The 13140-nt window shown below is 41.6% G+C and overlaps 1 protein-coding gene across 1 annotated transcript; it reads left to right on the top strand.

Moving 5' to 3' along the window:
- The first annotated feature begins 9547 nt into the window (after positions 1 to 9547).
- Positions 9548 to 11443, top strand: LOC129505547 (cationic amino acid transporter 3-like). The gene is made up of 2 exons (XM_055318585.1): positions 9548 to 10867; positions 10979 to 11443. Exons 1-2 carry the CDS (start codon positions 9548 to 9550, stop codon positions 11441 to 11443), a joined length of 1785 nt encoding a protein of 594 aa, XP_055174560.1.
- Positions 11444 to 13140: the final 1697 nt, after the last annotated feature.

Below are 13140 nucleotides of genomic sequence, written 5' to 3'. Positions count from 1 at the left end.
TGGAGGGTTGTTTGTGTTTTTGTTTGCATTATCTGGACTGCTGAATAAATAGAGGGCAGTATATTTATTTGTTGAATGAAGAAATGAAGGACGATGATTGGACATAGACTTCTAGAGAAGGCCCAACCAGAATGTGAAGTTGGGAAGGTGCTATTCTTCATTTGGTGTTGTTAAGTAATTTCTTCTACCCTGGATATGAGATTTGGCCCTAGTGTTCATGGTGGCTTTCCCTCTGTTTACCTTTCTGTATGTATTCTGACCTGTTTCCCACATTGGAAGTGTTTTTGTACACATGCACCACACTTAACTATAATTTAAAGCTCTCACCCTGAACTCAAAGCCTCTAATATTGTTGTCCTGACTGCTCCCTACATGACTTGTTGGGCTGTTTGAGTGAGAAATTCAGAAATTCTGAGGAAGTTCAGTTATCCAAAAAGATTTATAATTCTTTGTTTGAGAGCCACTGATTTGATTGGCTCTGCAGCTTTCATTCTCTGGAAATTTTAAGGACTAAAGTATTTATACACTTTGGGATCAGGAAGGAGCTGTGCTTGGATACAGAGGATTGCTATAATCTCTGGAGATGTTGCATTGAAAGTCCACTTTTCTGAAACTTTGAGAACTTGAAGATCTTTAACACCCTCAGTAGCTTTCCTTTCAAATATCAAATTTCTAGTAAAACAGTGTTGATACTACCTTTGACAACTATCATATGGTTTCACCCATCTGTGGAATTTAAGAAATAGTGCAGAGGACCATAAGGGATGGGAGGAGAACTGAATAGGAAAAAATCAGAGAGGGAGACAAACCATGAGAGGCTCTTAACTCTGAGAAACAAACTGAGAGTTCCTGAAGGGGAAGTTGTTGGGGGGATGCGGTAACTGGGCAGTGGACACTAAGATGGACATGTGATGTGATGAGCACTCGGTGTTATACACAACTGGTTAATTATTGAAAACTGCATCTGAATATGATGGCAATTGTTTGACAAAATGAATTTAAAAAAAGAAAAAGAAACTATCTCTGAAGCTATCGAGGAGGAGCCAGCAGTCCAACTTCCTAATTGTCAGGAGTGTTAACACCCAGCCACAGGAACCAGTGGATCTTGCTGCCTTGAAAATGTTTTGAAAAGGAAAGGTCCAGAGTGAGGGTAGAACCCTTCTCAGGACAGAAGAATGAACACAATGACCTCCAAGACAAAGGAGAGTGAGTGGGGTGGGCTGGGAAATCAAGACAGCTTGCAATTTAGTGCATGAATTGTTGGGTGTGACAGTAGTTCTTCATGCGGACTTGGGCTTTTATTTTGTTTTGTTTTAGAGTTTCAAAGGAGCTCAGAGATTGAGAGAAACACAGGGAAGAGGAAGGAGGGAAGGAGGACTCGGGGGCATTATGGAATTCATGGGCACTGGCTTCATGCTCTCTTGTTTCTTCATTTATTTAAGCACATCCTCCAAATAATCACCTCCTTTGGGAGAGACTATTTTCTTTTTTTATAAATTTATTTTGTATTGGTCTTCAATTTGCCAACATATAGAATAACACCCAGTGCTCATCCCATTGAGTGCCCCCCTCAGTGCCCAACACCCAGTCACCCCCATCCCCCGCCCACTTCCCCTTCCAACACCCCTAGTTAGTTTCCCAGAGTTAGGAGTCTCTCATGTTCTGTCTCCCTTTCTGATATTTCCCACTCATTTTTATCCTTTCCCCTTTATTCCTTTCACTATTTTTTATATTCCTCAAATGAATGAGACCATATAATGTTTGTCCTTCTCTGATTGACTTATTTCACTCAGCATAATACCCTCCAGTTCCATCCACGTCGAAGCAAATGGTGGGTATTTGTCATTTCTAATAGCTGAGTAATATTCCATTGTATACAGAAACCATATCTTCTTCATCCATTCATCTTTCGATGGACACCGAGGCTCCTTCCACAGTTTGGCTATTGTGGACATTGCTGCTAGAAACATCGGGGTGCAGTGGTCTCGGTTTTTCACTGCATCTGTATCTTTGGGGTAAATCCCCAGCAGTAGGATAGATAGGCAGATCTATTTTTAACTCTTTGAGGAACCTCCACACAGTTTTCCAGAGTGGCTATAACAGTTTACATTTCCAGCAACAGTGGAAGAGTGTTCCCCTTTCTCCACATCCTCTCCAATATTTGTTGTTTCCGGTCTTCTTAATTTTCCCCATTCTCACTGGTGTGAGGTGGTATCTCATTGTGGTTTTTATTTGTATTTCCCTGATGGCAAGTGATGCAGAACATTTTCTCATGTGCGTGTTGGCCATGTCTATGTCTTCCTCTGCGAGATTTCTGTTCATGTCTTTTGCCCATTTCATGATTGGATTGTTTGTTTCTTTGGTGTTGAGTTTAATAAGTTCTTTATAGATCTTGGAAACTAGCCCTTTATCTGATGTCATTTGCAAATATCTTCTCCCACTCTGTAGGTTGTCTTTTAGTTTTGTTGACTGTATCCTTTGCTGTGCAAAAGCTTCTTATCTTGGTGAAGTTCCAGAAGTCCTAGCCTCAGCAATCAGACAACAAAAATAAATAAAAGGCATTCAGCATACAGCAATTTGGCAGTGTGGCAGGATACAAAATCAATGCCCAGAAGTCAGTGGCATTTCTATACAGTAAAATGAGACTGAAGAAAGAGAATTTAAAATTGCACCCAAAAGTATAAGATACCTAGGAATAAACCTAACCAAAGAGGTAAAGGATCTACGCCCTAAAAACTACAGAGCACTTCTGAAAGAAATTGAGGAAGACACAAAGAGATGGGAAAATATTCCATGCTCATGGATTGGAAGAATTAATATTGTGAAAATGTCAATGTTACCCAGGGCAATTTACACGTTTAATGCCATCCCTATCAAAATACCATGGACTTTCTTCAGAGTTGGAACAAATTATTTTAAGGTTTCTGTGGAATCAGAAAAGACCCCGACTAGCCAGGGAAATTTTAAAAAAGAAAACCATAGCTGGGGGCATTACAATGCTAGATTTCAGGTTGTACTACAAAGCTGTGGTCATCAAGACAGTGTGGTACTGGCACAAAAACAGACACATAGATGAATGGAACAGAACAGAGAATCCAGAAGAGGACCCTCAACTTTATGGTCAACTGATATTCGACAAAGTAGGAAAGACTGTCCACTGGAAAAAAAGTCTCTTCAATAAATGGTGCTGGGAAAATTGGATATTCACATGCAGAAGAATGAAACTAGACCACTCTCTTGCACCATACACAAGGATAAACTCAAAAGGGATGATGGATCTAAATGTGAGACAAGATTCCATCAAAATCCTAGAGGAGAACACAGGCAACACCCCTTTTGAACTTGGCCACAGTAACTTCTTGCAAGATACATCCACGAAGGCAAGAGAAACAAAAGCAAAAATAACTATTGAGGGACTATTTTCTAATTTCACTGAGATTCACAGACCCAGGAAATGTCCTCAGGATATTCACTTGGAATAGATGATAGTACATGTTTAACTCTCCTGCTTATACCCCAGTTTGACTGTTTGTTTCCAAAACCACAGCAAAAACAGAACCTTCTAGGAATCTCAAGATAACAAGAGTCAATCAGTATTTTCATACATTCATTTTCTCTGCCCTAAATTCTTTCTATGGTTGCTTGGCATAACCTTCTCCGGGGGAGTTAGAATTGGGGATAAGAATGTATAATTTAGAAGTAGGAAGATGTATATGGACCCTGGCCCAGCCTTCTGGATGCTTTAGACTATAAAAGTATTTAAGGAGACATCTAGAACACCAGCTGACAGAAAGAGAAAATTAGTCTTAGCTGAGCATCAGGATGGACAATAAGTGCTGGTTAAAAGGGGAGGAAGGTTGGTAATGGGGATCAGTCAGAATGGCTTAAGAATGGCTTTCTTTTTTTTCTATGTTCAATAATCAATGCTTTAATATTTTATCTCATTTGGAAAAGATTTAGATATCCAATGAATTCAATACAATTTATCATTTAAGCTTTCTAGATGTTGGGGGAAAGCCTTTAGAATAATGTAAAGAAGATCTATAGTGCCAAGAATGGACAGAAGGAATGAGGGGAGTAACTCTAACAGGGCAGATACTTACCCAGGCCACAGGCTCATCCCAGGAAGGGTAAGTCAGGATGTAAGAGCTGAATTAGAAAGGAGGTGATGGGCCTGATGATCAGGGAAGAATAAGGGTGGGGCTCTGACTAGCTGATTCGGAGATCTGGCCTGAACTTAAACCATTAGAGTAATCAGATTATTGCATAGAGAAAGAGCATTTCTAGATATGGCATTTGAGGATGATCTTTCTCTGTGTTGTTATAGAGTGGATTTGTAGTAGGCTTGCTCAGGATTCCCAATCATGGGTTTGTTTTCTTTTCTATAAGATTGCTTGTTCATTAGGCAGCCCAGGTGGCTCATCAGTTTAGTGCTGCGTTTGGCCCAGGGCATGATCCTGGAGACCCAGGATCTGGTCCTATGTCAGCCTCCCTGCATGGAGCCTGCTTCTCCCTCTGCCTGTGTCTTTGTCTCTCTCTTTCTCTGTGTCTCTCATGAATAAATAAATAAATAAATAAATAAATAAATAAATAAATAAATCTTTAAAGAAAAGATTGCTTGTTCATGTACTTGTTTGGCCTTCTCCTTTTGGAGTCATGTAATTATTTGATTTTCAGATGCTTTGTTCTTTGAACTGCTTCTCTGGCATCTTCCTATTTTAGACTGTAAGCCACTTTCTTTCATCTTCAGTAAATTGGAAAGGGAGCATGGACCACCTTGCACAACACAATTGAGGGAAACAGAAATTATGAAAAGTATTAGCTCTTTCCTACCCTGCCATTCAGATGATCCTCCTCTGGGATTCCTGCTCAAGGTCTATGATATGGACTTTAGAAGAGTGTATGATATTTTTTTGAGGTGACTAACCTCATGGGGTGGTGTGATTCAAGCACCGTGAAGAACCACTGTTGTGTCTTAGCTGGGAGGGAGGTGGCTGGGGACTGTTCCCCAGAAAGAGAAACCTAGTACAACCATTCTTAGTACCAACTACAGGAGCCTCCAAGGACAGCTGAAGGACCTGAAGGAGAAAGAGGAATTGGGAAAAGGAAAAGGAGTTCAGAAGAAACTAGTAGGAGGGGTGCCCCATCTTCCATTGTTTTTCATCCTCTTTCTAGTAGGTATTCCTTCTTTGTATTCTCCATATCCTGAAGATTATATAATTCTGGCTCCTCTTCTTTTTTTTCTTTTTTTAAGATTTATTTATTTATTTATTCAGAGAGAGTGAGAGAAAGGCAGAGACACAGACAGAGGGAGAAGCAGGCTCCATGCAGGAAGCCTGACATGGGATTCAATCCCGGATCTCCAGGATCACACCCCGGGCATCAGGCGGTGCTAAACCGCTGGGCCACCAGGGCTGCCCTCTGGCTCCTCTTCAACTTAAATCTGCTGACTGCCTACCATTTATTAGCCCCTGTACTAGGTCCTCTCATAACATTATCTCCTGCAATTCCTGTATTGAACCCGCAGTGAACAGAGTGTGGTCAGTCCCTTCCTCAGTCATGGCATCTTCGCACCATCACTTCCTGTCAGGCCCCTTTTCAGTTCATTTTATTTTCCTTTTTCATCCTTACCTCTATTCTTGTTTCCCCTTCTTACTGGAGGCCCTTGCTTTGGTGTAGTTAACAATGTTCTTCCAATCCATGCTCTACATGTATATTTAGATACATTTACCCATTCAACAACTATAGTGCCCAATTGTGTGTGTGTGTGTGTGTGTTCTTAATTCCACTAAGATTGTGCTTAAGAATGGTGGCACAAGTGACACCCCCACAGCAGTTCATGATGGTTTGTTTCTTCTCACTGAATTCTCAAGCTGAGCCAGGGAGGCCAGTCAAGTAGTTTCCTTCTAGATGAGGTAACTGAGGCATAGATGTTAAGCAAATCACTCTAGTTTATGTAGCCAAGTGAAAGGTCCCGGATTCACACCGAGATTTTGTGTCATAATGATCATTATTCTTATCACTACAGTACCAGGCACCGTCTCTTCCAGAAATAAGATGAGGCATCTGTAGACAAAGATGATATTATTTATTATTATCATTATCATTATTATTGTGTTTGAGCATTGCTTGTTTTCAATGCCTGGTCTGACTCAGTAAGCCTGGACCTCCAAGTGTTTAGTAACAAAATGAATGAGAATATCAAATTAGAGTCCTTAGCTTTCAAGGCAAATTATTTGGAATAAAACTCTTTCCATGTCTCGCGAGGGGTAGCTAACAGATTTCAATTTTAGTGGGTGATTTTGGGCTAGATATCTATAAAGACTAATTGATTATATTGTTTGGGGACTTTGGATCATTTTCAATTTTACTTTTGAGGTAGATGATATTAAGTCCATATTGTGTGCTGGGCATGTGCTAGGCACTCAGCTACATATCTCACAGGCATCATTTCACTTACACCTCACAACTACCCAATGAAGGATTCACTTTTTCTCCCATTTGACTGTTGTGGAAACTAAAGCCCCAAAAGGTGAACTAATTTGCCCCCTGGGTGTGAGATTGAGTTGAGTTTTGAACCTGAACAGTCTACCTGCAGAGCCTTACTCCTAGACACTAAATTGTGCTGCCTTTCTGTGAAGGAAGCTTTTACAATTTATTCCCTTTGAAACTGAGGACAATTTCTTGTCAGGTGGATGGTTCTTGCCAGGTGGACTGGAGAGCAGTCATGTGAAGTATGAGTGGAATAGTATCTCCAGAGGGAGAGAATATGAAATTTATAAATATTACCCAGGTGTCTCTGGTAGGCCTCCTCTGTCTCCTGAAGTGAGGACCTCAGCCTTCAGACATCGTACCTAGGTTATACAGCCTGATCATGATGCCTTTCAAAAAGTAGGGATTCTCTAACTACGCATAGGTAGTTGGTTGCCTATAATCTAAGACAGCCTGATATTTTAAAAGAAAGTGTCCTCAACAGAGCAAGCTGGAAGCTGCAGGTGTCAAGAGAAACACTGTCAGTGCCAGCCAGGGAGGACTGTCAAATCAAAAACTAGTGACTAATTTGTCATAATGGAGGGTAGTTTTGATGATTACAGGAAAAAATGTGCTTTGTTTTGCATTATGTCTCTGTATTTATAGGTACAGTATGAATATACTTTGCACTTCATCGTTTTTGTAAATTTATTTTTTTAGGAAAAATTGCTGAAAAAAACAATGCCAAATATTTGAAGTAGGAGATTAAAATGTTATCAAATGATAACAAAGTGTCCTCAAAGGCAAACAATTCTTTGTCACCTTGTGTGGCTCATTCCTGCTATGAATGACATGCAGTGAAGGTTTTGTCACTGGTGATGTTCCCTACACACTTTTCACTTTCATTGACTTCTACAAGGAAGGTAATACCATCTACATATTTACTGAACAAGGTTTTTAAGGTTTGCGTGGCTACAAAGTAGGTATCTCAAAGTCATGTAGGCAGGAATTCTGGATTATGGTCTCTTTTAGGTTTTCTTCTCAGTGTGGTCATTTGTTCCACAAATACTTCTTGATCATCTAACTCACAGTTTATTGGTGGAGACAGGAGGCTGATCTGGAATTCTGATACATTAGGATCAATGGCACATGAGGGATCCTGTGTGCTCTGAGAGTACATAGGGAGGGCACCACAAGGGTCAAGGGAGGCTTCTTGGGAAAGCACTCTTGAGCTGAGAACTGAAAGTGAAGTGGAGGTAGCTAAGGGAAAGGACCAAGAGGGCATTAGAGGCAAGGGAACAGGGTGAGTGTAGAATTTTGCAGCTCAGGTAGGAACTGGGCAGGGGATGAGACTAGAAGGACAAGTACATTGATACTGTAGAAATGTTCTATTAGGGAAGAACAGACCTGCCTTATGTATCTCACCTACTGATTGGTAAATCATAACATTGGAACTGGTGAGTCGCAAACAAGGAGTCTACATGGATTTATAGACAGAAGGTCTGTCCCATAACCCAAAAGTTCCTTTTGATCATCCGTAGAGAAGACTTTTCAATTTTGACTTCATCTTTATGTCTTTAAAATCTCTGACAACACGTTGTAATCTTCTCTCAAAACCAAAGCTTCAGTAGGGAGGAGAATAGGGGCTGCATCACTGTCTCCTGTGTTCTCCACTACTCATTTCCGGACATTGCTGTGAATTTGTCACCCAAAGCCTTGTTCCTCTTGGGGAGAGAACCATTTCAATAGCAGCAGGGAAGGAGAGGGTAGGATGAACCATATGTAGCATTTGTTCATTAAGAAAATATATTTATTATTTTCAGACAATGGTTTGTGGGAGTTAGAAACACTCCTTGTGACAAATTAATAGACAGTTACACGCAAGTGCTTTAATACCTACTCACAGAGCAGGGCAGGGTCTCCAGGCCCCTGGCAGCTGCCATCACAGATGGCGCAGGGTGTTTATAAAGTACAGTGTGGCCAGTGAGGAGACTATCTGTAGAAGTCAGCTCACCTTCTCTTTTGGAACCCAGAGAAGGGGGAGACAGAGGAATTGTTTTGGTTGTGAGCTGTTGAGCTAGGTGACTTACTTCTTTTCTCCCTATTCATCACATCCTATAAATGTGCACATAAAAGTTGAGTGAGTTTTTGAGTAGTTGGTTTAGGCGAGGTGTATTGAATGTCAGAATTCACAAAACCACCTTCCTGGCTCTTCTCACTTCTCAGTCCTGGACTTCGGGTGATACTGCCCCCATTTCTCCAGTGTTACCTTCCCAGGAAGCCTGGTCCTTTCCATTTTGCAGGGGGTTATGAAGGCCCTGCCCCTTCCTCTTCCTCTCTGTTCACAGAACACCTGTGGGCCTAGGTGGGCAATGGGAAGGGGTGGACTGTACATTCCTGGGCATCAGTACAGCTGAATGGATGAGGCAGAATGAGGATAAAGGGGACCAAATCCCTGTCTATCTTGACCATCTGGTTTTGGGGCTAACTGTTGTAAGACTGAAGGATCTCTATTTGTATATTAAACTCAGATGATTTTTAAAAAATGAGTCTGTAATTACAATGAGGCCCATTAGTCCTTGATTTAATGTGTCATAATTCATGTTCAAGCACTGCACACACAACCAGTGTGTAATTTATTCATGCCCTGCTGTGTCTTACAGCTTAATTAGTACATGAAGCTACAGGAATTTGATGAACCCAAATGGGATTATGTCATGTGGTGTGTAAAAAAGAAGAATGTTGAGAGGTATTTGGTACTTTTTCTGTGGAGGAAAACTGAATTGATCTTTCTATGATGTCCTTTGGTGTCACTTTCTGTGATATTTGGGCTGCAACATGTGATGTGGTTTCTGAGCTTTGGTTGGTGGGTTGAATAATGGGGTCAGTATATATTTATTGTCTATTCTGTCTTAGGCATTATGAAGGGACACCACATACCAGAGGAAATATGAAGCAGCAGCTATGAAGACTGAGCAACCAATTGAGGCATCCCCAACCCAACTGGGCTTAACGCAGCCTCACTGTACCTGATCTGAACTCACAGCTCCCCGGGATTGCTACAACTCTAGCTAGAATGCTGTGCCAGGCACTCCGAAGATTTGGTAAAAAGATGGTGCGCAAACATCCACTGGAGCTACCTGTGGCTGAGACTGCCCCTGCTAGAAGCTTGAGCACTCTGGATTTAGTGGTCCTGGGTGTGGGCAACACACTGGGTGTAAGTGTATATATTTTGGCTGGGGAGGTGGCTAGAGATCAATCAGGACCATCTTTAATGATTTGCATTTTGGTGGCTGGCCTAACTTCGGTGTTGGCTGGGCTGTGCTATGGAGAGATTAGTGCTCGGATTCCCCATTCTGGCTCCGCATATCTCTACAGCTATGTCACTGTAGGTGAACTCTGGGCTTTCATCAGTGGCTGGTTCCTCATCATCACCACTTTTGCTCATATGGGCGTTAGGATCTGGGCCTGGACCTTATTCTTTGACAATCTTTTTGGGAACAAGTTCTCTCTGACCTTGCAGGAGACTTTTTTACCACAAGCTCCTGGTATTTTTGTAGAAATTCTAGGCTTCATTGTTATGTTCATTCTGTTGTTGCTCATGGAATTGCTGACTAGAAACATTAGGCAGCTTTCTCTGGTTACCAAAACGCTCACTTTGGTGAAAGTATTGGTTCTTGGTTTTGTCATCATCTCTGGCTTCCTGAAGGGGGACCTGCACAACTGGAAGCTCACAGAAGACGACTACATAAAGGCTGGACTCAATGACACCTCTAGCATGGGCCTTCTGGGCTCTGGAGGATTTGTGCCTTTTGGCTTCCAGGGGATTCTCCGTGGATCAGTTACCTGTGTCTTTGCTTTTACAGGTTTCAACATTATTGTTACCAGGGTCGAATTAGCCCAGAATCCCAAGTGTTCAATCCCCAAAAGCATTATGATTTCACTGTTCATCTGCTTTTTGGTGCATTTTGGTGTGTCTGCGGCACTTACACTTATGGTGCCTTACTACCAACTTCAACCTGGGAGCACCTTGCCTGAGGCATTTCTTCATATTGGCTGGGTCCCTGCCTACCACTTTGTAAGCTTTGGATTTTTCTGTAGTCTTTTTACCAAAGTCTTTGGCAACATGTTCCCCATACGTCAACAGGTATACATGATGGCAAAGGATGGCCTCCTATTCCCTGTCCTTGCCAGGATCCAAACCGGCACATATATGCCCATTCTGGCTACCATGATCATTTTCATAGTTGCAACAATCATGACATTCTTCCTTGGATTCACTGATCTCTTGGAGCTCAGGTCAGTTGGGGCCCTGTTAGTTTTTACTCTGCTGGCTTTTATTGTTCTCATTCTCAGGTATCAGCCTGAAAGGAAGAATGGGGAGAAAGAAGCAGAGGTACTAGGAGAGAATGAGGGAAATGAAGTGCAGGTGCAGGAAGAGAATGAGGGAAATGAAGCACAAGTGCAAGAGGAGAATGAGAGAAATGAAGCACAGGTGCAGGAGGAGAATGAGGGAAATGAAGCAGACGTGCAGGAGGAGAACAGACCTGCAGCTGAGAGTTTGACTCTGCAGACACTATTTTTTCCAGGCAATCCCACCCCCACTGCACTCTCTGGCTGGGTTGTCTCTGTTTGCTCCTCACTGCTTGCTCTGCTGCTGACTCTTCTCTGTCTGGTGCTGGCCCGATGGCCAGTTCTGCTTTCTGGAGACCCAGTGTGGATCACAGTGGTTGTGCTGCTTCTGTTGCTCATCACTGGGATCACTGGGGTCATCTGGAGGCAGCCACAGAGCTCCTCTCCCATTCACTTTAAGGTACCTGGTCTGCCTCTCCTCCCGCTCCTGAGCATCTTTTTGAATATTTATCTTATGATGCAGATGACGGCTGGCACTTGGGCTCTACTTGGTGTCTGGGTCCTGGTTGGATTTGCTATCTACTTTGGTTATGGGATCCGGCACAGCCAGGTCCCTTAAACCCACTTCACTTAGGGCAAAAACTATAGATCTTGAACTTAGCAGAGCCAGTACATATTTGGTTTGATATCATCACATGAATGCAATCTGGTTACCCTGCACAATAAGGGGGAGTGCTCTTGAGCACGTGGACAGCTATGCCTCCCTTGGGATGTTTGTAGAGGAACATTAATAATGCTCTTTATTTATTGTGAAGGATATTTCTTTTCTATCTCTCTCTTGTCTACTTTTCAGTTGTGTTTCTACTATATACTGGCTTTAAAAAAGTTCTTATTGAAAGAACTAGAGGGGGATGCCTTGGTGGCTCAGCAGTTAAGTGTCTGCCTTTGACTCAGGGTGTGATCCTGGAGTCCCAGGATTGAGACCCACATCAGGCTCCCTGCATGGAGCCTGCTTTTCCCTCTGCCTGAGTCTCTGCCTCTCTCTCTCTCTCTTTCTGTCTCTCATGAATAAATAAATAATTTTTTTTAAATGAAACAATAGAGGGGGGCATAGGTAGGTTAGTTAGTTCAGTGTCCAATTCTTGATTTTGGCTCCAGTCTTGATCTCAGGATCCTGAGATTGAGCCCCATGTCAGTCTCCATGTCTAGTGTGGAGCCTGCTTAAGAGTCCCTGTCCCTCTGCCCCTCCTCTCACACTCATATTCTCTCTCTCTCTCTCTCTCTCTCTCTCTCTCCTCTCTCTCTCTCAAATAAGTAAATACATAAGTCTGTAAAAAATAAAAGCTAGAATAAATGGTTTTCTTTTCTTTGGATTAATTTTCAATAGTGGAAATACTGATATTTCTGTATTTTTGGGCAGAGCTTTTATACTGATTTCCATAGTGGCATTATGAAATACATCCCATCAACAGTGCATGAGGGTTCCCTTTTCTTCACATCCTCACTAACATTTCTTATTTTAATGTCTTTTTTATTTTAGCTATTATGGCTGGTATAGTGTTATCTTATTTAGTTTTTTTTTAATGCTCCTCTTTATTTTTTTAGTAAATTTATTTTTTTTTGGTGTTCAATTTGCCAACATATAGAATAACACCCAGTGCTCATCCCATCAAGTGCCCAACTCAGTGCCCATCATCCAGTCACCCCCACCCCCCACCCACCTCCCCTTCCACCACCCCTAGTTCGTTTCTCAGAGTTAGGAGTCTTTCATGTTCTGTCTCCCTTTCTGATATTTCCCACTAATTTTTCTCCTTTCCCCTTTATTCCCTTTCACTATTTTTTATATTCCCCAAATGAATGAGACCATATAATGTTTGTCCTTCTCCGATTGACTTATTTCACTCATATTTAGTTTTAATTTACATATCCATGATAGTGACACTGAGCATCTTTTCACGTGTCTGCTGCCTACCTGACATGTCTTTTGAGATAAATGTTGATTTGGGTCCTCTATCCATTTTTTAATGTATTATTTGTGTTTCTTTGGGGTTCAGTTATGCAAGGCCTTTATGTATTTTGGACATCAACCCCTTATTGGATATATCATTTGCAATATCTTCTCCCATTATACTTCACCATTTGTTTTGTTGGTAGTTTCCTTTTCTGTGCAAAAAAGTTTTATTTATATGAATTCAAAAATGGTATATGCACTCCTATGTTTTTTTATAATAGCCCGGATATGTAAACATCCCAAGTATCCATTGAAAGACTAATTAATAAAGAAAATGTGTGTGGGGGGACAAAATGGCAGAGTAG

This window comes from Nyctereutes procyonoides, unplaced genomic scaffold, assembly GCF_905146905.1.
Source record: "Nyctereutes procyonoides isolate TBG_1078 unplaced genomic scaffold, NYPRO_anot_genome, whole genome shotgun sequence".
NCBI classification, from domain to species: domain Eukaryota; kingdom Metazoa; phylum Chordata; class Mammalia; order Carnivora; family Canidae; genus Nyctereutes; species Nyctereutes procyonoides.
This window is presented reverse-complemented; position numbering and strand designations above follow the sequence as displayed.